The sequence below is a fragment of the Danio rerio genome, chromosome 22 (assembly GCF_049306965.1).
Source record: "Danio rerio strain Tuebingen ecotype United States chromosome 22, GRCz12tu, whole genome shotgun sequence".
NCBI lineage: Eukaryota > Metazoa > Chordata > Actinopteri > Cypriniformes > Danionidae > Danio > Danio rerio.
The window spans coordinates 4,805,764-4,832,232 of record NC_133197.1 but is presented as its reverse complement, the minus strand read 5'-3'; the positions used below and the strand labels follow the sequence as shown (position 1 = coordinate 4,832,232).

At 37.4% G+C, this 26,469-nt stretch overlaps 2 protein-coding genes across 6 annotated transcripts in view; one reads left to right on the top strand and one right to left on the bottom strand.

The window, feature by feature from the left end:
• cers4a (ceramide synthase 4a) overlaps positions 1-8,823 on the bottom strand; it is an 86,762-nt gene extending 77,939 nt beyond the window's left edge. For all 3 annotated transcript variants that reach the window (XM_073936275.1, XM_068216252.2, XM_073936273.1), the window contains exons 1-2: positions 8,126-8,823; positions 5,788-5,888 (exon numbers count right to left, since the gene is read on the bottom strand). The gene's annotated coding sequence lies outside the window, so the exon portion shown is untranslated. The remainder of the gene's footprint in view (positions 1-5,787; positions 5,889-8,125) is intronic.
• The window catches only part of fbn2b (fibrillin 2b), a 130,214-nt gene continuing 111,894 nt past the window's right edge, over positions 8,150-26,469 (top strand). For 2 of the 3 annotated variants that reach the window (XM_021469374.3, XM_073936704.1), the window contains exons 1-2: positions 8,150-8,226; positions 12,808-13,086. In XM_021469374.3, the coding sequence (XP_021325049.2) occupies positions 12,926-13,086 (161 nt within the window). In that variant the 5' untranslated portion in view covers positions 8,150-8,226; positions 12,808-12,925. 3 annotated transcript variants of the gene reach the window in all.

The following is a 26,469-nucleotide window of genomic DNA, read 5'->3' as shown; positions in this document are numbered from 1 at the left end:
AACAGCTAAACAAATAATGACATCCATTTTGTTTGATCTGTCTTATTGACATTTTGTAGATTCCAAAGGTTATGTAAACTTTTGACTTTCAAACTTTAGCCATGTCAAAACTATTATATTTTTGTTTAAAAACTCATATTTTTCTCTCCGTTTTGGATTTCTGTCCACACTGAGTGTTTTTTGGAAACAAAAACATATCTTTTTGAGAACGCTGTCCAAAGGGGAAACACCGAAATATGCAAATGCAATTTTCGTGCTGCAGTGTGGACTGTGAAAAGGAAGGCTTTTGAAAACAATGATGCATTTTAGTCATGTGACCAATTCAGCTACCATGGTGGATGACATTGTAAAGCAGATGTTTTGGATGCTCTCCGTTTTGACAGCATTATTAAAGATTAATGTGAGTTGGTAGATGCTCCTTATTCCCCCCTCTTCAAATGAAACATGATGTTTACTGGAAGCTGTTTTTTATTTATTTATTTATTTATTTAATACAGGGACAATGTACAAAACGACATGTTGTGCCAGAGTTAGCTATAAAGCTAATTTATATCTGTCCAGCAGCAGAAGCAGACCACATTTGCATCATTTTTCTGCAACGTTTCAAAGAGATAGAAAGTAAATAAACAGCAAGTGGATATGATGCAGGTAAAAGCATCCGTGTATATTCATGCATGTACGAAAGCATTTTCAGTCATTCTAGCATGGATGACGAAAATAATTGAAAACGATACTGTGGACACTGTTTTCAAATTTATCCGGATTAGTGTAGATGTAGCCTAAATCTTGCGATCCCAACTTATTTATTAATTAAAAGTGTAAGTTTATATCTTGCAATTCTAAGATTTCATGTATTTTCTTCATCTGCTCATAGGAAATGCTTGTAGTTTCTGCCAACTCGACTCTACACCATAACTTTTCAATCCAGATGGATGGGGCAACCATTACTGCATCCAAAATGGTGAAAAGCCTTGGAGTAACGATTGATGATCAGCTAAACTTCTCTGACCACATTTCTAGAACTGCTCGATCGTGCAGATTCGCACTCTATAACATCAGAAAGATCCGACCCTTCTTATCTGAACATGCAGCTCAACTCCTTGTTCAAGCTCTTGTTCTCTCCAAACTGGATTACTGCAACTCTCTACTAGCTGGGCTTCCAGCTAACTCTATCAAACCTCTTCAACTGCTCCAGAATGCAGCAGCACGAGTGGTCTTCAATGAACCTAAACGAGCACATGTCACTCCGCTGCTAGTCCGTTTGCACTGGCTGCCAGTTGCTGCTCGCATCAAATTCAAAACTCTGATGTTTGCCTACAAAGTGACTTCTGGCCTTGCTCCTTCTTATCTGCTCTCACTTCTGCAGATCTATGTGCCCTCCAGAAACGTTCTGTGAATGAACGTCGCCTCGTGGTTCCATCCCAAAGAGGGAAGAAATCACTTTCGCGAACACTCACGCTCAATCTGCCCAGTTGGTGGAATGAACTCCCTAACTGCATCAGAACAGCAGAGTCACTCGCTACTTTCAAGAAACGACTAAAAACTCAACTATTTAGTCTCCACTACACTTCCTAATCTGCAATTGCCTCTCTGAATATCACACTAACTGTACCCAAAAAAAATAAATAAATACTAATACTACTAATACTTCCCTTCTTAGACTTTACAGACCTGAAACTTGCCTATAGCACTTATTCATTGTTGCTCTTAGTTGTGTAAATTGCTTCCTTGTCCTCATTTGTAAGTCGCTTTGGATAAAAGCATCTGCTAAATGACTAAATGTAAATGCATCTTCTTCATGGATTCATGTAAGATTTTTATCTCTCTTCAATAAACCACTGAGCTGAAACACCAACCCAAAATCATGCTTGAAGTTATTGCTTTCCTTAAAAAAATAAACTGGCACATTTAAAGGGACAGTTCACCCAAAAATTAACCCTTAACTTTTTTATTATCACAAAAGAAACCAATAACTGTTGACTTTCTTAGCATTTTTTTCCTACTATGGAAGTCAAAAATATCTTCTTTTGTGGATCAGAAATAAAACTAATGTATGTTTGGAATCACTTCATGAGTAAATGTTTGATGAACTATCGCTTTAATCAAAAAACCTTTCTAAAGCACGTTTTCACATTTTTTAAGTAATCTGGCCTTTAAATGAGGAGAATCCGCCAGGCATAAAAAAGCAGTTAGAAAAGCAGCATGAGTTCAGGAGTCAGCAATGTCTGGAGCACAAAATACTTAGTTGTTCAAATCACTAAGAGTGAAAGTAATAGTGAAGCTTGCTAAGCAAGCAGCGCCAATAAGAAAAGCATTACATTAATGAAAAGCAGACAGTGTTTACGATTTTCATACGTTTAAACTCCCCAGAGTAACCGAGATTACTCATAAAACGGCTCATTCTTCATCATCTTCCTGGAAAGACTCATCGGCGTGTGTCGCATCTTCTCTGGGCGCAAACACAACCTGTCAGATGTCGAGGAGAGTCGAAAGGAAAGGGAAAGCGTGATCGGCGCTCAATGTGGTTCTGTTTAAGGGCGAACCGCGTGGGTCTCGGAGAAACACAGCGCTGCCAAATACACTGCTCCTATCTCATTTCGCTGCAAACACTCCAAGGACGAGGGGGATCGGAAAGCACGCCGCAAATCATTTCTAGCACAAAAGGCCCAAAGTAGTATTTCAAATGACGTAGCCGATTCAATCACAAGATGTGCTCGAACACATTTGCGCATTAACTCCATGCTAGCTTTTACGATTTTAGGAAATGACCTATTTTAGCTGAAATGCGCAAGCAAAAAAAGAAAAAGATAATTTATTAAAAGGTTCTTTAGACGTTGTAATAGTTCTATTTATAGGTGTATTTAGTGCTGTGAGATTCTGTTGGAAGAAACCTAAAGGATTATTTCACTCAAAGATGATAATCATGTTATTAATTACCCTAACCATGTGGCAATATGCTTTTGATGATGTAGATTTTCTGATGGATGTCTGCTCCAGGATGGAGTAACACATATCCTTTCCTATGTCTTTATGGTTATTAATAAAGTTGAATGTTTAAGAGTCTAGATTATATGATGATCTTAGTGTAATCCCTCTTCAGAGTAAAACTGGAATAATGTGTGTGTGCGTCTTTGCTTTTCTGTTTGCCAAAATTATTTGTTTCCTCAGGATCCACCCAGCTAGGTCAGAGGTCATGGAGACCTCTTGAGTGGACCTGGACTCTTGAAGAATTGGAACTAAGGGCTCTATTTTGACGGTCCATGCGCAAAGTGAAAAGCGCAGGGCGCAAACGCTTTCAGGGTGTTTCACAATCCACTTTTGCTATTTTAAGGACGGAAAAATCCGCTTTGCGCGGTGGTGCGTGATTTAAAAGGGTTGAGTTTATTTTCTTAATGAGTTATAGGTGTGTTTTGAGAATAAACCAATCAGAGTCTCATCTCCCATTCCCTTTAAAAGCCAGTTGCATCGCGCCATAAGCACATTTGCTATTTACATGGCGTAAAGTAAGTGTAAATGGAAAAACTGAGCATTTCGCTAGCAAGAAACTGTTAACAGTTAAACAGAGCATCTGCAGCGCTAGAATGTGAGATAAGGAATCTTATAATCTACTTTCACTTTCGGTCTCGTGGATAGGGAAACCTTGTACGCACAGACATCCATTAGCCTATACATAATTAAATTTGTTTGTTAAGTGCAAAGATTTGTTTCAAAACTATTTCTAAATTCAGTTCTAATTTCCAGCAAATGAATAAATGAACAATAATAACAAAGTGTGGTCAAACAACTGAGTTATATCCTAAAACACATGCTATGCCCCATATGGTCTGAAATCTGACAATTGGGCAAATCTAAGCTTGTTTTTAATAAAACAAATATAAATATGGATATAATAAATAATACTACTAATAATGATAACATTATACAAAAGCAAATTGTTATGAATGAACTGAAAAAGCCTCCCGAGATGAAGAAGGCATGAAGGCAGTTTTTTTTTTTTTATTTATGTAGGCTGGAAAATAATATGTTTTGTAATATTTTAATCCTTTATATTTATATCCTATATATATCCTTATTATATATATATATATATATATATATATATATATATATATATATATATATATATATATATATATATATATATATATATATCCTTAATATCTTAATTATTTTTTACTTGTAAAGATATTTGCATTTTGTTCTACATCTTGTGTGTATAAAGCAGTGTGTAAGCGAGGCGCATAAGTAACGCGCTCTTCGCTCGACTTTAGACCGGCTTTGTTTTGGTCTATTGAAAAATCTAGTATAGTTTCTCAAAATAGCAACGCGCCAGCAATGCGCCTCAGAACACCTTCCTTTTTAGACCAGAACACCTATGGGCGCACATATGAGCGCTAATGCATTTGCTATTTAAACAGTGTGCCGGAAAACATCAAAACGACTCTTGCGCCAAGCTGAAACTAGCAAACAACAATTGCTCCAGGTGTATGATAGGGCCCAAACTGTTTAATATTGTTATTTGCTGTGTGTTTATTATGTCTAACGTGATATTTGTCATTTAATATGTAAAATCTTTTAAAGGTAGTTCCTTTGCATGTAAGCTGCCAGTTTGGATGTAGACTGTACCAGTTTTTAACCAGTTTTCCCAGGGATGGGGGGTTGTGACAGTCACAAGAACACATTGGAGTGGGCCAGGCTTTCTGTTGCAAATTTTCTATAACCGCCTATGTCATTTAATACCCGCACAATCGTGTTCAAAACCACCCAATCTGGCAACAGTGACTATGAAAGGATGTTTTAGCCACTGAATTAAAAATAAAAATGTTTAATGCTAATAAAAACGCGCAATTCAGATTTTTTTCCTCAGACTTCTTCAATGTTAACTCGAAACTGCAAATTATAAAGACAAAATTGTGGAATATAAACTCACGAATTTAAGACACAAGGTCAGAATTGAATAAACTAAATTGGTCATAGTCTATGTGTATGTGTGTAATTTGTGAGTGTGTATGGGTGTTTCCCAGTAATGGGTTGTGGCTGGGAGGTGCGTAAAACATAAGCTGGAATAGTTGGTGGTTCATTCATCTGTGGTGACCCCTGATGAATAAGGGACTAAGTCAAAGGAAAATTAATAAATGAATGATGTACTTCCAACATAAGAGAAATATGGAGTAGGAGGGCAGGGCTTTCTTTTCGCTCATCATTCCCTCATAGCAAACTAATGGTAAAAAGGGTGTGGCTAAGAACACTGTGCCTGAAGCGTCCAACTGACATCATCAGTGAAGTACAACCAACAAGGAAACAAACAAACACATTTTGATTGAAGATTACCAAAACAGGTTCTTTTTTCAGTCGATTAACTTAGATTAGCCAGAGGAAACCCACCAGAAGGAAACCCTCGCCAACATGGGGAGAACATGCAAACTCCACACTGAAATGCCAACTGACCCAGCAAGGACTCAAACCAGCCACCTTCTTGCTGTGAGGCGACAGCGCTAACCACTGAGTCACCTTATTAATAAAATATATACTTCTATTACTGAAATGCATGCTATTATTAATCGAAAATACCATTTTAAATATGTTTAAGGTCATTTATATCACTTTCAAAACATGAATATTTGTAGGACCGTATGCAAATGAAGGCTTCTGCTACTGTTGCAAGCTGAAGAACCCTGATTTGGTACCGTTTAGAAGCATTTTTTCCCCCTACGAGCGTGCATTTTTCTCTACTGCGAGATTAAACACAATCACTGGGAGAGCACAAAGGCATTAATGTTTTCAAACCTGCTGACTCAACAACGTCGTCGCTCACTCTTGGTTTGCGCTCAGCTGTTTGACCACCCAGGTGGAGCGTCGTCTTTGACAGCCAATTAAAATTAGGTATGCTAGGTAGAATAAGAGAACTGGGGTGAGAAAAAACAACAAAACAAAGCTTTTCTTCTTGTTTGGCTAACAACATAATGTTCACCTCTAATGCCATGACTGATTGGTTTTTCCATTCAGACACACTTTAGTTTTGTAACATAATTGATATTTTAATAGGAAAACAACTTTGTGTAACATTGTTCGCTGTTGTTGCTAAGGAAATAAATGTAACATGAGTTTAATGTTAAATTGTGTCCAGATTAATTGTATTTTTCATGAGGAAAACAGTATTATTATCATATATTTTTACAATTATTTAGAGGAGACACAAGTGTAACAACAGTTTATATTGTTGTGTTTTTATTCTGTGTAACTTTTTTCTGTTGCTACAGAAATAATAATCTGAAAATAAAATAAAAGTCCTGAATAATTGTGCTTGTCATGGGAAAAAATGATCAATATTATGCATTTTTCCCAATATTTAAATGAAACACTTATTAAATATAAATCAATGTATAAAACAATTTATATCATTTTAATATATTTTAAGTTTACTGTGTAACATTCTTGTTGCTTTACCATTTGCTATGGAAATAAAATATGTATGATATTAAATTGCTGATTAATATGAGAAAAATGATGAGAATATATATATATATATATATATATATATATATATATATATATATATATATATATAATTAAAAACGTATAAAAATATATATAATTTATTTATTTTTTGAATTGCTTACAGACATGAGCTACATTAAAATATCATCAAGTGATACAACAGTTCACAATTACACTGTTTTGCTTGTGCTATGGAACTAAAGTGTGTAAAAAGACTGTGTTGTGATTTATTTATACTATTTATGAGAATAAATAATATCATTGCAATTTTACTTTGTTATAATTTGTCAGACCACCAGGTTTTACCTGGTTGTCAGCAAAATCAGACAATTTTCTATATGACATCTATTAAAAATTAGCATGATCACTTATTATTGAAATATTTTTTATAAGTACAAATAAGAATAAGCATGTAGTTACATTTTTACAAATATATGTATTGAGCTTAGTAATGATGATGCCACTTTATTTTACTCACTCTCTCATATATTGACTTATTTTATAATAAAATCTGATAAAAAATAAATATTTAATATTCACTTATTTAAAAAAATACAATTAGAATTTTCTATTAGCATACACATAACAATTTATATTAAAATATAACAAATTAGTAAAGTAATTTATTTTTATTTTTATTTAAAAGATGAATGAAAAGGTGCTAAATTGCCGTAACACAGTTATCGTTTACAAATTTAATTTTTATAGTGTTCAAAACTAAGTTATACATTTTTGAAAAGTTTTATATCACATTATATCAGCTATAAAACAAATTGCTTACATGATTTAGATGTTTATATAGAATCGATGCCTGATTTTATCACTGATATATATTAAAAAGACAATTAAAAGTAACAACAAATATAACAATTCAAAAATTCATACTTGAACATATAATAGTCATTTGTTTTCAGAATTAATGTTTTTGAACCCCATTATACTATACTAAAGTGCATTATACTGTTATGTAGTATTTACAACACTTTGTAATAGAAAGCTGCAAGCTACGATATTCTGTAATATCACCTATATTGAACTGATAAGCTGTCATAAACACTAGTATATTTCAGTTTTTACTGTAGTAAACTGTGGTTGTACATTGCTGTAAAAAACATACAACAACACTGTAGATTACTTTAGTTTTACTATAGTAAACTGTGGTTGTATATTGTTGTAGGAAAAACATACAACACTGTAGTATACTTTAGTTTATACTATAGTAAACTGCTGTGTATTGTAAAATAGTATGTACACACACTTACTACAACAGATTGAATCAAGTACTTGGTTCAAAAACACATTAGCATTTACTTTAAATTAGTACTATGATCAATTTTTAAATATTACAATTTTCATATCAAGCTGCCAATGTTGTTGACTGGTCCAAACATGAGCAGATCAATTAATCAATCTTTCTTCTACATCATTACAAGACAATCAGTGATTACAAACAATTATCCCATTGATTCTAAAAGCTCTATAATCTATACTTTCTTTTTCATTCACTTTTCCCCCTCTGTACAGTAATGGTTGGTTGCAGTGCAGGGGGACAGTCAGTGGGTTCAAACCCCCTCCTCTCCAACCAAAAAAAGCACCTCCCCTCGACCTATCAGGCCAATTCACTTACTTTTCTCTTTCTCACAAGAGCTACAGTGCAGTTTTTCCATTCAGGAGAGCAAATATCCCGTGACAATAACGGACTCCTCCAGGCATTCCGACGCATCTGAGGTATTTCTCCTTCAATATCCTGATTCCTAATGCACGCTTTATTCGCATCGCTTTCACCGGGGCGCTCGTAATGCGAGGAGATTTTTACTTTTAAATGCAGGAAAGAGCGAGTTTATGGGCGATTAAGAAAGTTGGCGGAGTTGCAGAAGTTAATTTGAACGAAAAAGCTGCCTCCGTGACGTAAACCGGCATTTCTTTGCTAACAGTCTGTTGACCGGCTAACTGAATTAAAACTCAAAATAAGCTAATTATTTAGCTACAGCACGGCTGAAGAGAAATAAAGTTTAATGGTGAGTAACGGTTAAAAGTTTAAAAACATGAAGAGAAAAACCGTTACTTTTTGAATAAAAAAAACGTTAAATATACGTTTAACAGTTGCTAGATACATTTTAAACGCGTTAAATCTGCAACTCCCACCCTAATGTTCGTGAAAAACTATTAAAATACGTCAAATTAGCAAAACATTGTAAGATATTTCATGTAAATGCGAAATCTGAGGTAAAACGCCTCAGCAAGTAAACTCAACTTTTTTCCTAGCCACTTTTTTTTCTTCTCTTCACAAAGGAAACGCTCACGTGCTGTGATATTTGTATATATAACGTCATAATTGGGAATAATTAGGAATACAAGATGTTGGATTGTGTCACCGTGTCTGACGTCATGAAGAGCCGAAAAGCGGAAGATGTAATTCATAATGAGACCCTGGAAAGATGATTGTTGTCATTGATGTTTTTTTTTCTTTGTTCGCGCGGTGTTGATAAGCACCGCCCTCTTGAAAACTCCTCAAACTTTCCCTCACAGATTTACCAGACCTACCAGTATCATAATCTTATTAAACCAATTTTAATAAGTAGACATTTTTAAATGCAGAAGGAAGATACTTTAAAGAATATCATCACAATAAATGTTCTGTAAAAAGTGAGCTTTTTCTTTATTCACACTGTAGATCCACCCATTTAAAAACTTTCTTTCCCAGACTAACAAGTCCTGTCATCTTAGATGGTGTACTGTAATTTAGCTAAGTTTATTATCATAATCTTGCAACTTTTTAAGTCTTTGAAGTTAAAGAGCATTCATTTCGCTTTACTTTGGACTAAAGTTACTTTTTTTTAATCAGTATATATGGCACAGCAGTAAAACTCTGTGGAGACATATCCAATTTGTTTAAGAATGTCCTTGTAAAGCAGTATGCCCACTTTGCAGAGGTTTTACATCTGCAGTTGTTCCTTAACACAAATATATCATGCTGAAAAGAAAACCGTAAAAGCTCGCAATGTTGTTTTGCCACCCCCCTGAAGTTGAGACCAATTTCTGCCATGGTTCTAAATCTTTTGAGGCCCATTATTTACCCTAAAATCTTATTTTAATGAGCCGGTTGAGGACTAAACCATGAGTCCAGTCTTGGCCCGGAGTTGGTTATTTCTACACACTAAGACAGTCTAAGTGGGCCTGTAAAAGGATGCGGGCTGGCACTTAAAGAGCCATACAGTTTGCCTGGAATAATACTATACTTTATAAAAAACTCCATCATCGACCGTACTCAGCTTAATGGCTAAATTTATGAGGGGGCACATTTGTTCTTATGTTTTCTGCATATGGGACAAAAATGCAGTGAAATCCTTTTTTGGGGGAAAGACCGTTTTTGAAGAAAAACTAGACATATTTATGTACTTTGAAATCTGATGTTTGAGAAAACATAAGGGATTGCGATGTTTAGCAATTATTTGTAGTTTTTTCAAATGTTTTCTGAACTGTACTGTAATTATGTCCTATGATGTGACAGAATTCATTAAAAAAAATAACTGTCAATAATACAAAAATTGCATGACAGTGAATGATCTTCAGTCTTGGACACTCATCCTTATATAATGCTATTTATATCATATGAAATTATGAATACTATTTGTTTTTCTCCATGAATTGTCAGGACTGTTCGACATTTGCAATACATTGGAGTGTCACACCAAAGAACAACAAGTGTTTTTTTTTTTTTTTTTTTGATGGTTCAAAAAAAGCCAGATATGTAAATAAATTCTTAGGCAAAAAAACTTAACAGGGGTCCTAAGACAGAGTTTGAGGAATTGCCTGATTTAAAATTAGCTTATAGTTTCACACAAGAGGACATGGCTTTCAGTGACAAATTATTTCAAGATCCATTGTTTTTAGAAATATATGGATGGTAAAAAATTATTGTTATTTACTAAAATACTCGTAAAATTAGGTATGAGGTATTTATTAACGACTTTTCAAAAAATTTTTATTTTTACTTTGCAAGAGCTCTGATTGCTTGAGACAGTCACACCAAAGGACAGTTTTAAGATTTGGCTCAAATCTATGCTTGAGAAAGTCAAACTATAGGACCGTTTGCAGATTTAGTTTAAAACTATGCTTGAGAAAGTCACACCATAGGACTGTTATATTTGGCTCAAATCTATGCCTGAGAAAGTCACACCATAGGACAGTTTTTTTTTTAGATTTGGCTCAAAACTATGCTTGAGAAAGTGGCATCATAACACACTTTGGAGATTTGGCTAAAAAATATGCTTGAGAAAGTGACACCATAGGACTGTTTTTTATATTTGGCTCAAATCCATGCCTGAGAAAGTCAAACCATAGGACAGTTTTTTAGATTTGGCTCAAAACTATGCTTGAGAAAGTGACACCATATGACAGTTTTTAGATTTAGCTCAAATGTATGCTTGGGAAAGTCACACCATAGGACAGTCTTGAGATTTGGCTTAAAACTATGCTTGAGAAAGTCAAACCATTGGACAGTTTGGAGATTTAGCTCAAAATTATGCTTGAGAAAGTCACACTATAAGACATTTTTTTTAGATTTGGCTCATAATTAGGCTTGAGAAAGTGACACCATAGGACAATTTGGAGATTTGGCTCAAATCTATGCTTAAGAAAGTCACACCATAGGACAGTTATTTAGATTTGGCTCAAAACTATGCTTGAGAAAGTGACACCATATGACAGTTTGGAGATTTAGCTCAAATCTATGCTTGAGAAAGTCAAACCATAGGACAGTTTGGAGATTTAGCTCAAATCTATGCTGGGGAAAGTCACACTATAAGACATTTTTTTATTTTTAGATTTGGCTCACAATTAGGATTAAGAAAGTGACACCATAGGACAATTTGGAGTTTTGGCTCAAATCTATGCTTAAGAAAGTCACACCATAGGACAGTTTTTTTTTTAGATTTGGCTCACAATTAGGCTTGAGAAAGTGACACCATAGGACAATTTGGAGATTTGGCTTAAATCTATGCTTAAGAAAGTCACACCATAGGACAGTTATTTAGATTTGGCTCAAAACTATGCTTGAGAAAGTGACACCATAAGACAGTTTTGAGATTTAGCTCAATTCTATGCTTGAGAAAGTCAAACCATAGGACAGTTTGGAGATTTAGCTCAAATCTATGCTTGAGAAAGTCAAACCATAGGACAGTTTGGAGATTTAGCTCAAATCTATGCTTGGGAAAGTCACACTATAAGACATTTTTATTCTTTTTTTTTAGATTTGGTTCACAATTAAGATTAAGAAAGTGACACCATAGGACAATTTGGAGTTTTGGCTCAAATCTATGCTTAAGAAAATCACACCATAGGACATTTTTTTTTTTAGATTTGGCTCACAATTAAGCTTGAGAAAGTGACACCATAGGACAATTTGGAGTTTTGGCTCAAATCTATGCTTAAGAAAATCACACCATAGAACAGTTTTTTTTTTTTAGATTTGGCTCACAATTAGGCTTGAGAAAGTGACACCGTAGGACAATTTTGAGATTTGGCTCAAATCTATGCTTAAGAAAGTCACACCATAGGACAGTTTGGAGATTTGGCTCAAAACTATGCTTGAGAAAGTGACACCATATGACAGTTTTGAGATTTAGCTCAAATCTATGCTTGAGAAAGTCAAACCATCGGACAGTTTGGAGATTTGGCTCAAATCTATGCTTGAGAAAGTCAAACCATAGAACAGTTTGGAGATTTAGCTCTTTAGAAAGTCACACTATAAGACATTTTTTTTTTTTTTTTTTAGATTTGGCTCACAATTAGGATTAAGAAAGTGACACGATAGGACAATTTGGAGTTTTGGCTCAAATCTATGCTGAGAAAGTCACACCATAGGACAATTATTTAGATTTGACTCAAAACTATGCTTGAGAAAGTCACACCATAGGACAGTTTTTTAGATTTGGCTTAAAACTATGCTTGAGAAAGTGACACCATAGACAGTTTTGAGATTTGACTCAAAACTATGCTTGAAACGGTCACACTATAGAACAGTTTTTCTTAAAATTTGCCTCAAAACTATATGCTTGAGAAAGTTACACCATAGGACAGTTTGGAGATTTGCCTCAAACATGTAATAACATTTTTATAACAAGATGTCCATGGAGGACAAGAAATGTTTAACCATTTATAGCATTTTAATGACGACAGTACTAACTATATTCATTTTTGTCATGTGTGACTCAACAACCCATGCGCTTAATAGGCTAAGCTGTTGAGAATGGAAAAGCAATGGTAATCAGGATCAGTAGGTCATTTTGTACTATTTTTTTCTTAAAGCCTGGAGTGCTCTTGGATCAAGCTCAAAATAGTGTCTGAAGAGCTCACTGGAAAGGAAGAGTTTTATTAAGGGTGAGGCACATTTACCGGCGCTTCAGGAGTCGCACAGCAGGGGCCAATGGGAGTGTGGAAGCTGGCCAACGTGGTGCTATGGTGGGCCGCAGTCCATTCGGTGCAAGGGCAAGGAGATGGAGACATCCAGGCCAGCCGATTCACTGGAAAACCTGAGGGGGAGGTGCAGCAGAGGGTCCGGCGAAGGGGCCAGGAGTCCCTCAGGGGGTAAGAGCTTTTTCAGTCTCGTTCCTACCGCTCCTGTTCTCTGTCAGTTTCATTCTCAAAGTGGACATGTTAATTGTTTAACCATATGAGGCGGAGGGTTTTAACTCCTCTTTTATTACCAGAAGTGCAGTAAATTCATTGAAGTGTTGGTTGAGATCATATTTAAAAGTAGGCTTCTGTCTGTATCAATTTCTTTTGTTGAGATGGATATTGACTTAGGCTGCAAAAAGGATTATTTTTACAAGTATAATAACTAGGGCTGCATGATATTGGAAAAATAAGTGGTATAGCGATGTTGAGTATTGCAATATTTCTATCGATATAACACTTAGGGGTGTCACGATTTCGATTTTTAATCAAAATCGATCGAACTTTATGCTCAATTTCGATTATCGAATCAAAAAATAGAATCGTCGATGCTGCCACGCCCCTATGTGTCACGTCAGCTTGGCTTGCCAAGCGGGAAAAAAACATGCTTGTTGAAGTGCTTGTTAAACTGCAGAAGCAGGAGACCCGTCGACAGAGCTTAAACCCTCTCCTCTTTCAATGAAGTCGCCGGTGTGTAAGCATTTTGGATTTCCAGTGAGTTATGTTGACAACGTTCGTGTTGTCGACAAAAAAAGCACAGTTTTGCAAGCTCTGCTATGTACGTATTACGTACGGTTCGTCCGATAGACAACACCGGCATCGTGATCCTCCGCCCGCCCCTGTTGCAAATCCGCTCGCAAAAAGTAAACACTCAGGCCCTGTTTACACTGTCTTTGTTTTTAAATGGCATTTTAGAAGTTAGAACGACAACGATTTGACATCCACAGTGGCGTGTAGCATTTCTGAGCAGCCCTCCTTCCGCTCTACCTCTAAAAATGCACATCACGTGACCACACAGACACAGACGCACATACAGCCTTGCGCTCGAGACAGCAAGTCCAGGCAGTCAGAGGACTGCTTCAATCTTTCACTCACTTGTACTTTCCCATTTTTGCGAACACCTCAGATACTGTTGGCTGGTTCCTGTTGGTTGTGCGTCTTTTTTACCGACGCCATTATAACGACACAGATCACGGCCTATTCACGAGTCCCGCAGAAAAAGTGATTGACAGGTGGTAATTAAGGCCCTGTTTACACTAATGCGTTTTAGTTTGAAAACGCATAAGTTTTGCTACGGTTACGCCATCCGTCCACACTACGCCGGAGTTCTCGAGCGCCGAAAACGGAGCGTTTCGAAAACGCTGGAGAGGCCGTTTTCATTCTGAAACGCTGCTGCTCCGTCTCAGTGTGGATGGGGAAAGACGGAGACATCTGAAAACGGAGGCGGGGCTGCAAACGTTCGCCTATCTGATTGGGGCTTTTCCTCAATATTAAGTAGCCCACACACAGTTCAGTCTCGCATCCTCTTCTTGTAAGTTAAGACTTCGCAAGTTTGATCAAGGCTGCAGTCTCCTCCTTCTCAGTTTGATATGGAAAACATACTGAGGACACACGTAAATCTTCAAAGGGAACAGTGTACTTTATAACTTCATTCACATCACCTTGGCTACGTTGTTTCACTTTCTCAACAATAAAATGTAAACTTGATTTAAGGAACTGCCTATTTTCTTTTTAATATTAGAAAACTTAACAGACAGCAGAAATGTTGAGGCGCCGTGCTGCATATATGAGCGTCATCTTCACTGTGTGGATATTTATAACAAAACGGAGCCGATAACAACTGCCTCCTTTCAATTTCAGTGAAAATACGAAACACACCCTCTCTTTTGCTGAATATCAGTTTTAATAATCGACAATTATAAAAGTATAACATACAATAAGTTTATACATTGTAGGAAATAAAGGCAAGCGATCAGTTAATGTACCTGGATTAATCATTAACTTATCTTTGCGCTTAACCAAAACATGTTACCCGTGAACAAGTAACTTAATAGATTCCAATGACCAAAGTCAGGGAATTGGCCTATGTCGTTAGATAAAGACAACAACATGAATGAAATATCACGTTTAGCAAATATAGTGAGATTAGATCCAGCGGGAGATGCGTGATGAGCAGTCCGACAAGCAGAGCTCTCATCTGGGTAGAAATGCTGGAGCGCTTGTCCGAGAGTGTGTGTGTGGTCACGTGATGTGCGTTTTCAGCGTTTTGGTGTGGACGGAGGATGTTCAGAAACGCTGGGTAAAACGCGAGTGTGGACGCGGATCGTTTTCATTCTACAACGCCATTTTAAAACTAAAACGCACTAGTGTAAACGGGGCCTAAGTGTGTATCTTGCCTTTATTCATTTGCTGTATGATTTGTTTATGGGTAAAACAAAGACCATCCAGGTCAGGTAGTTTAAACGGTAGGCTACAAATAATTAATTGGTCATTAATTAATTATTCATAATCGAAAATCGAATCGAATCGTGCCTTCAAAATCGAAAATGTAATCGAATCAAGGATTTGGAGGATCTTGACACCCTTAATAACACTACTCTAGAAAATTGCTATTTGTATTAGCTGTGTTTATAATTTATTTATTTAATGATAATAAAAAAGGGGAAGTATAAATTTTTACATCTAATTAATTGTAATTTGGACTAAAAAAATGTGTCCAGAATGCTAAACATTATGAATGAAGGAAAACCTCCATAGATATTCGGACTCTGATTGACTGTTGTCATTTTCCTGTCGTCTCGACTCCACCCATCAGTGTTTATTTTCAGCTCCGGGTTCACGTTTGAGCTGCTCCAGCCAATAGCAGAACAGCAACTACTGGAGAGGCATGGTTAAAGATTGTAAAGCCTGGTTTATACTTCTGCGTCGAGTGATTGGTGTGACCCGCGGCGCATGCAATGCATGTTGTCGTGCATTTATAATTCTTCCGCCGTTTCTGTTGCTCTGCAACAACACTTTCTAAAGCTAGCTAGCAGTAAGTTTTAATGATCATCTGTGTCGAGTTTTTTTTCTGGTGTTTTGTTTTTTCTGAATGCTACCTTAATGTAAAAAAGGCTCAAATTCGCTCATTTTGAGGCAGGAACTGGCGACGTGCAACGACTTTAATCATAAGGTGAACACAAAACAACAGTTTACATCTGGAGCTCCTTCATGGGACTCGACACTTGTAGACAATCGATCCATTAAGGTCGCACAGCTCTCAACCCTGCCCACACTCATCAGCGCTAAAAAGCCAACCAATCCCAGAGCTTGCGCTACGTGTCGTTGCGACGTGTAGTTACACTATTTGAAAGGTGCACGTCAGCTACGGCCACGTCAAGGGTTTTGCGACCACGCGCAGGCTGCTTTAGAGCATACGCGTGCACTTGACGCAAAAGTATAAATCAGCCTTAAGGCCTCATCTGATTGGTCGAATTTAGATAAACAACCAATGCCATTAAATAAATGTAATTAATCACACATCTGTGATACATATATAGTATATACTATCATCACAATAAAGTTAATTTTGCAATATATTGAGCAGCCCTAATGATAACTAAAAAATACTTTGAGTTTTGCTTCAATGTATGTCCAAATTCAGAGTAAATAAAGGCTTTAAACAAGTTAAAGCCTGTGCACACCGAGACGTTTTCTGCTCGCGTTTTCTGTCAATGTTTACCGCCTCGTGACTAAATAAAGGGCGTCAATGTGATCGTGCACACCAACGCGCAAAAAGGCAGGCACAAAAGCGTCATTTTTAAAGAAACACTTAATGCTCGTTTTTTTACGATAACCTTCAAAACCTTTTCCACCAATCAGGTAGTCACTTTTGTTCACGTGCACGGAGCTGCTGAAGTTACAGTAAACAGCACTTACAGGCGCTCAAGCGCAAAACTGTCAATGCAAGCGCACATTAAAGAAGATGCCCAGAGGCGATATGAACGTAGAGCTGCTTATTGCTCTGGTGAACTCTGGTGAGCTCTGGTGTCAACCAAGCGGCAACCTCCCGCTCTCTCTCAGGAAGCCAATACGGAAGTAACTAAAACTGCAATTCATCCGAAACTCCACTAGTCCTGGCCGCTCCTGGCTCCAAAACAGAGAAAATTTTAATTGAGCCCACTGTTAGAATGGCCAACTTTACAGCAGAAAAAAAGGTGTTTACAGCCTGGTACAAAAAAGATTTTGGTTAATACAGCTAATAATACCCTTCATGACAACCGTGAGGGGGGTGAATTTTTTTATAACTCATCCGTTTCCTTTATATTAAGTTATATTAAGTTTGCATAATTAAGGGAGTGGCCACTTGAGTGACAGCTAGGTCTCGTTGGTCGCCGTCACGTCACCTCAGCTGAATCCTGCAGATTCGCCACTGAACTCGGCATATTTATCGTATTTCTGTGTTGTTTTATGTGGCTTTACACAGTCAACTGCCTTTTGGACTTGTTTCCTACAATTATTTGATGGAATGTCATGCTGAGGGCACTTAATTGTGCTCACAAACCATTCACGTGGCCTCCGTTTCCCATGTGAGTAAAGTTACATACTTATATACCATCTCTATACATGTATTCGTTTTATTTAAGATCATTTATCGTTTTTATTTATATTTAGAGCTGTAATGCACTCCAGAATCTGACGGATTGATTAGCTGTAGGCTCTAGAACAGTCATCTGAAGCGTTGTCATACAGTGTTATGCTGGATTTCATCAATAGTCCTACATTAACTAACACAGACTATATCTGAAGTGTTTGGAAGTAATTTGCGTTTTCCTCCTGTTGAAAAACGTCATAAGAACAGTGTTTATTGGCACAATGTATTACAGCAGTGGTTTTAAAAGTCTAAACACTTTATTGATATAGTGTACAACCAAGCACAAGTGGTCACAATACAAACGAGTCACAGGTGATAAAGTATTAAGCGTTTTCCCAAAGTAAAGTGTGTCTGAACCAGGTCCATGCAAACTGTCAGCAGGTGTCTGTAGCTCCGCTCACTCTCCGCCTCTTTGCCCTTGTTTGGTATCCCGCCGTGGGTGTGATGACGCGCGAACAAAATGGCGACGGTTGGCCGCGCCTACTTGTGGCTTATTTTGCGCTCTTTAGAAACCTATGGGTGACGTCACGGATACTACGTCCATATATTTTACAGTCTATGGTGTCAACTTTGTCTTCTTCTTCTTCTGTGTTACAAGCAGGTGTCACAAGCTTAAAGCTGTGTAGCGCCATCTAGAGTGATTTTGCATACTGCTCGACGCCAGTGAAAATCGTTTGGGTTTGAATCCGGAAAAACGTCTTGAAAAACGCTGATGATAAAAGCAAACAAAAAGCGTCCTGGTGTGTACGAGCCTTTAGATTGTGAAAGTATGATAAAAAAAAGCACAATATGTGACCAATTCTCATTTGTAAATGTTTGTTAACGCATTACAAATCAAAGTTAGTAAAGCAAAAGTAAATTTTATTAGTTATTAGCCCATTTCACACAGGGATACCGGTAAATATCTATAAAATTTCCGGAACGACCGGTAAATTTAAAAAAGTGCTGTTCACACAGGCGAGGACATTACAGAGTTTTCCCGGAAAAGACCGTTCACAAATCCATTCCAAAATACCGATAAATTCTGACATCATTACCCAGAAATGGCCTCTAAATGGCTGCGCTTGTATTTGTAAACATTGACTAAATTACAACCTCTGTGCATGTATCAGTGTTGTGAACAACTTTGATAAAAGCATAGAGAAACACTTTCGCATGTCGAGATGTTCATAATATGTGTGTGTGTTGGCGCTCACCAGCTGCTTCACGAGCACACGCGTCAGAGCTTGAAGGTAAACAAACAACAGCCTATCATAAGCTTTTTATCGATGATTATTTACACAATTGGCATTAAGAAGGAACATAGAAACGTCATCTGACTAACATCTAGTAGCTAAATGTGTCTGGGAAAACATTCCCAGGCTTTTATTCTTACAAACCACCCGGACGTGAATGCATCTGAGTGTTCAGATTGGCTAAAGTAGACGTCTTACGTCAGCATGCTCTAGACGTGCACACGCTCTTCCCTTCTGCGTTTACACAGTGCAGCATTCCAGCAAGTTAACGATATTGTTACAACTTTTCCTTCCGGAAAATAGCCGGAATGAATTTACCGGTATTTTCAAGAAGGGCCTGTTCACACTGCCGGTAAAATTGCCAGTAATTTTCTGGAAAGATCTGTATGTGTGAAAGGGGCTATTGACTCCATTTATGGAATGATTATGACTTTCTTAATGCGCTATTAGGTGATTTCCACGAAAATCAGTTGAGACTGATTAACCACTTAAACTCTGCGGACCCGGTACCGGGTCCATGACGTCATCGACATTCGCTTTCAGATTTAAAGGGCTAGCGTTGCACCAGACCCCCGTAAGTGGTGTCGTTTGAAAGTGTAGAATCTATATTTTATGCACATATGCATCCCTTTGGTTTTTATTCTACTGTATAAAAGTTATACTTAAATACACAGTATTTTGGATACCCGAGCTGGGTATTTTACATTGGTTCATTTTCATATTTTTTTATATGACACATGTACAAGTTATAGCTCGAATGAAAGCTCTTGCCGGTGCTCATACAGTTCTAGCAATCTTTTTACTGAATTATATTCATAAGCCAAACAGTTGTTGAATGAATTGTGGTGTTTCCATGGCGCAGAAATGTAAACAATACATTCATGATCAATAAGCAGCCCCAGATAGCACAGACAGCTGTCATCTCTCACCCTATGCTGTACCCTTCAGGGCCATTCTCCTCTGTTTTTGAGGTGATGTGCGCAAGTAATCCTTTTATATGTCTGATATGGTCCAAACACAGTGAATTATGTTTGATCAAACAAAAGAATAGTGAAATATGTAAACAAGGATCGGTCTCTGTGCCTTGTACAGCACCTCTCATCAGTTGGAATGCAATAACTTCTGCATAGATTATGGTGGAGACGTTTTTCTTTTTTCCTATGATTACAGACATGTGCTGGAACCACCAAAATTAATTACAGCACCCTAGACCACACAAAACCTAAAAGGTACACTTTCAAATTTGAGTTTATAAAAAAAATACAAAAAGCGCCTGTTTTTTTTAGGTGTTTATTATAACACAGACGACATATACAGTTATTTTAAACACTTTCAATAGTGTTTTATGAAAATTGAAAGGGGTTTCTTTTTCATTTTTGCATTTACACCTCTGTATGTGGATTTGGGAAGCTTTTACATTTGGGTAGGCAAAATCCAGGCGGAAATCCCCAAATAGCAGCAGAGTTTAAGTGGTTAAAGTAAATTTTTTTTTTTTAAATACATATAATAGATACAATACATACTAGAATACATTTGTTGTATTGATTACATTTGGTTCAGACTAATTAAATGTTAAGTAATGGAGCCTTACTGTACAGAATTAATGGTCAAATGACCTATAAAACCTCACAGAGTTTTCTAAGTCTTAAGCCAGAATAACGTGAAAATGTCATTGTTTGAAAATAAATGGCTTATTAAGTCTTCAAGCAAATTACTACAAGCATTTGGTGCCATGATGAACAACCACTGCCAAAGTGCCAGTACAACAATCAGAATATTCTTTAAAGTTTCAACAATAAATAAATGTTCACAGTATTTTGAAGTGCCCAGGATATCAGTATATAATGTTCACCATCACGTTATATTGAATAATTGAATATCGTCGTATATCCAATTCAAAGCTAGCTTCAGTTCCGTAAGACAGTGCCTTTATTTCCTTGCAGTGGATTTACTTTGCAACCTGCTGTGCTGTTTGGGATTGAGCCAAACTGGTTTCGAACAGCGCCATTGGCCCTTTAAAAAGCAGCATATGTGATGGAGCCAGCTGCGGAAGTGTTGTGAATCTGCTGTGAAGGAATTTTAAGTACTCAAATGCCTCGGTATGTTGGTCTTGACAACAGGACGGTCATTTCCTAGATAGCTTAAGCTGCTGAAAGACAAGACTGTTTGGTTATCATAAATTTTACCTCTATATATCTCTTAAAGAATGCGTGGTGTTTCAGCTCTCACGTTTCTGTTGAAACGTTCGCTTAAATATTTTGAGTAAATGTGTTATAGATAGTTTTCCAAGCCCTCCAGCGAGTCTCCACGAAGCCTCAACTCCCTCATTTTAGGGGGAAAACAATAGCTGTTTTGTGTCCCTCAAAATGTTCGAAATGGTTCTTCCAATCATCTCATCTGTGCTTGCTTATAACTCCCCGGCAAACTGCAACAGGAAATGAGGTATTCTGATTACTTGGAGGGGGGCTCCAAACAAGGGACATTTGTTTTCAAGCTGGAGGTGAGAAAGAGCTTTTCACAGCAGAGACATGTCTCTCGGACCCTTATTTAATCAGGAAGGTGTTTTTTCAGTCAAATCTAGCTAGGTCAAACAGACAGTCAGATTAGCACTGCGGTCACTGATCCACTTGAGACCGAGTTTTACAAACAATAGGGCTATTCTGTAGGGGTACATTGGTACCAGAAGTAAATCTAGTGGAAGTTGCGCCCAAAAAAAGACTCTAAGAGGGAGTTCGTATCTGATTTGGTCAGTGAAGCAGAACAATGTGGCACCACGTCAATTGAGAAATGTGCCACTTTTGTAAAGCCACGCTGAAGACAAACTATCCCAAAGGGATGTAGGAACTTGCAGTAAATTGTTCCACCCCAACAATTCCCTTTGTCAAAGCAAGATTGTGAACTTAAACACTCCTTTTCGATTCAATTCATTTCTATAGCGCGTTTACAATGTAGATTGTGTCAAAGAAGCTAAACGAAGATGAAGTTCTAGTGAACTGAAACTGAGTCAGTCCAGTTTTCACAGTTGAAGACTTTTCCAACATCGAGAAATCTGATATATGACAAAATATGCTAGCTATATTTATGACATACAAGTTCATATTTAGTTGTCACATATCTAAGTCATAGATGCAACATATATTTAGAAATATTGCAAAAAAGATTGCTTTTTCAATCATTGGAATTACAAATATGAGTGTCTTGGCCAACTTGGGTCATCCCCAACTGAGCCTGGTTTCACTCAAGGTTTTTTTACCTTCACTTTCGTCAAATGGTGAAGTTCGTTCCTTAGCACCGGCTTGCTTGGACTTTCGGAGCTGCACATGGATGGATTTGCTCTTCAGTGTATGGACTTTCAGTAGTGAAAAATAAACCGCACTCTTCAACTATAACTCTGAAAACTGGACGGACACAGTTTCAATTCACTAGAACTTCTATGTTAGGCTGCTTTGACACAATTGTAAAAGCGCTATAGAAATAAAGATCAATTGAATACGTGTGTTCATATATGGCCATATACATTTATATCTAATATATTGCACTGTAGGTGGCGAGAACAAGTCTTCGAATCTGTGTGTATTCCTACTGTGAAATTACCACATCAAACGTGACGTGCTGACATGGATGCAGTTCACTAGAGTGAATCTGATTAATGTTAGCTCCACATCTAACTATCAGGCACCTGTAGAGTTTATGCGTTCGAGTAAAACATATACAAATAAAATAAAGCGAGTGCTTTTTAAAATGAATGACGCTGAATGAAAGTCAAACCGGTGAGGCGTCTGACAAAAAAAAATTGCCCTTCTGGATCTTTCACTTACTTCGAAGACACTCCTGACATGCTTACATGGACATCTGTAATCTAGTCAATTGCCTTAATAGACAATAATACAATTAATTTTTCTGTCTTTCGGATGAGACGTTAAACCGAGGTCCCGACTCTCTGTTGTCGTTAAAAATACCAGGATGTCCTTCGAAAAGAGTAGGGGTTTACCCCGGCATCCTTGCCAAATCTGCCCACTGGCCTCTGTCCATCATGGCCTCCTAACCATCCTCATATTCAATTGGCTTCATCACTGTCTCCTCTCCACCAATCAGCTGGTGTGTGGTGTGCGGTCTGGTGCAAAATGGCTGCCGTCGCGTCATCCACGGTGGTGGATGAGGAGATCCCCCCCCCCCCCCACCTCCATTGTGTAAAGCGCTTTGAGTGCCCTGAAAAGCGCTATATAAATGTAAGGAATTATTATTATTATAAGGTGTTTATGTGCTTTCATGTAAGAGTTTTACGTAATTTTGGGTGACTTTAAATGCAGTTCGGCAGTTTCACTTTCACTCATGAACATTTCATTCATGCCCTCGTGACAAACTGGTGTATAAGACACAAATGAGGCTTAAGGACTGGAGAGAGTGTCACGGAATTTAATAATGTATGCCGAATGGAAAGAAAAAACTTCCGCATTTCGTGATGTGTGTTTGTGTGCGCGGTCCTTTACTGACAGCCATGTGTGTGTGTGGGTCTTGTTGGAAAATATGGTGAAAAGTCCTACATGACTGTAATAGTTTGATTGCTGTGTTTACTTCAATAATGCCACTAATATCTGCAAACTCCACATGTCTTAATTCCATTTCTGTTTAGTTCAGTGATGATTTTAGTCGAATTAAGGTAATCTAAAATCTCTGTTTCGAGCTTATGTAGGCCTACAGTTCAACATTCATGTTTAACTGTATAAACAGCTAGTAAACACAAGCACATCTTATTAAACCTTAAATCTTAAATTTTCATCACCAATTATCAGAGTAGAACAGTTTCTCAAGCAGTTTGTGTTGCATTTTGGAAACAGGAGATAAGCCCCTGGTCTAATGCGCCACCTGGCTTGAGAAACTCGTTCTCAAAGACTTACTTTTAGTCATTATTTGGGTAGCACACATATTCTGAATGCCTTCGGCAGAATTCAAATGAGCCATTTTAATCTAGATGAATCTAGATTAATTCCAAGATTACAGTAAAATTAATCTAGATTAAAAAAATTAATCTATGCCCACCTATTATATATATATATATATATATATATATATATATATATATATATATATATATATATATGGCTTGTGTGCCATATATTTCCATGTTTCAGATTTTCATAGGGGTCTACTGAAGCTGTTGAGTCTTAACGAAAGGTCTAATCACCACCAAGCACCATTTGTAATCCTATTTAACATACCAACACACTCCCTTAAGAATGCTGATTATAATGATGTTGCACGAAAACGCACATTTGATCTCCTGCCGGCCAATCAAGCCAAGTTATCCAGGGTCAGACGGTTTAAGAAAGCAGCAGTGGGCGATTTGGAGCTTACTTGCTCTCTGCTTGCTGAGCATAATTTGCCTGTCAGATTTGGAGTTGCGAGTTTGATCACGTTGCGTTTGGGGGCCCCTTAAACGAAGGTAAAGTCTGGGAGACTGTTGTAAAAGCAATGGTCTTCGGGGTAAGAATATGATTATGTGGTTCTCGTCTATCGATGCCAACCCTGACGAGCGCCGCCGAGTACAAAGATGTTTTCAGAAGTCTTGTAGACTTGGCCAGGATTTCTGTTCATTCGCTCAACATGTCTCCAAGGCGAAGTCAGCTCTGCTGGACTCCAAAGATGGGCTCCAGTGCTTCCAAAACGCTTGATGTTTGCATCCCCAGAGAGACTGAGCTCTTTGTCTTGGGTTTATATTCTTCTAATAGCAGAAAGTACATGCCAGTCCAATGGAAAACAAGCTTTCTTGGACCCTCTCAACAAAGCTAGCTAGAAACCAGCAACATTTTGTTGTGGCATTGTTCTTTTTCAGCTTCTAGAAGTGTGGCCAGCTTTAATTTTTAGTGTGAGCTAAAATTCGAGAACCATCACAAATGACATACTATGCACTTGTTCACCATTTAGTGTACAAGTTTAGTGCTTTTTTTACTAAACGAAAATTCAAATTGGGCGTCACAGTGGTGCAATGGGTTGCACGATCGCCTCACAGCGAGACGGTTGCTGGTTTAAGCCTCGGCTGGGTCAGTTGGCATTTCTGTGTGGCATTCCGGATGCTCCGGTTTCCCCAACAAGTCCAAAGACATGTGCTATAGGTGAATTGGGTGAATTGGGTGAATAGGGCAGCAGCTGCGTAAAACATATGCTGGATAAGTTGGCGGTTCGTTCTGCTGTGGCAAGCCTTGATTAACAAAATTAACAAAAATTTAAAAAATTCAAATTGTTTCCCCGTTTACATTTAGAGTCTCCATGAAACAGATGTTTTTATTCTTGATTGTGACGTACATCCACTTGAAACCGTCCTGAAATTGTAAAGAAAATGTTGGGCGGTGCACAGGGCTGGAGTGGGACTCCTTTTCAGCCCTGGAGCCCTTAGACCGGCCCACCTCAGTTCAAGACTGACTATATTAAAATAGCGTCATTTCCAATTCAGTTTCTAATGACACGATCACGTCTTTTTCAAGGAAACAGCTGCTTTAGAACTTGAAATGTTTTTCATAAATATGGGAACATTAAAGCGTAGCTAAATCTTCAACACTATTCTTTAAAACATCACAATGTCCTTTCCTGCAATATCTGAATATATATTCTGTGCAAAGTTCTTTATAGATATCCAGTCCGTATTCTTATATTCACTGAAGTGCCGCTGTTTGGGGTTGAAAATAAATAAAATTTAAATATTAAATATAATTTTTTTGCATTTATTTTTTTATTAAATACTAAAAACAAATCAAATTTATTTTTGAGAGAAAATAAATAAAAAGAGCGAAGCTGCGTCAAAATAATGAATTAAAATAGTGAGGCTATGGTCAAATAAATGAAAAAACAGCGACTGCTGAGAGTGCAACCAGCGAGGGACACCGGCCCTCGCAGCCAAAAAATGGACCGGCCCACCAGGAATTCTCCTGGTCCTCCCGATTAGCCAATCCGGGCCTGGCGGTGTATGATTGTGTCCTTTGGGAACCAATTGGATTGATGTAATATCACGAAATGGAGGAGGATTGACGAATGAAAAAGGCAAAGCAGAAATGAGCTGACAGCCCCGCCCCTAAATGACTGATAACTCTGCCCTAAAGGCATTCCATGTGACCTGAAGGGAAGAAACATCATTTCGAGGGGAAGAGAAGGTTATGGCAGACATACACTGTAAAAAATGGCCGTGTAAAAAACGGTAAAAAACTGTAAAAATGTTACAGTACAAATCCGTAACCTGGTTAACGGTATGTTTCCTTAATATATACGACGAATAACCGTAAATTGACTTTCTGAGAGTTCCCTGCATGGCACATCACTTTTTATGCATTTGGTTGACATTAATATGGATCCTTTTAGTTGTTTACCCATCAGTTATGTACAATAGAGATTTATGTTACATCTAATGTTAATTAGATAAACAATGTTTATTTCATGACTTAATAAACAATGTTTATTTCATGACTTTAATTTAATGTGTGTTACCATACTGGTGTATAGTAGCTGTGTGAATGACACTGAGCACCTTCTCTATGCTGATACTCTTTTCTGCTTGTGGGAAAAGTTAATTGTGATGAGCATTGGCTCATTTTGTAACTTCATCACCACCTTCTTCATGTGGGTGTGCTACCGTGTCTAACTGTGTAACAGATGTGT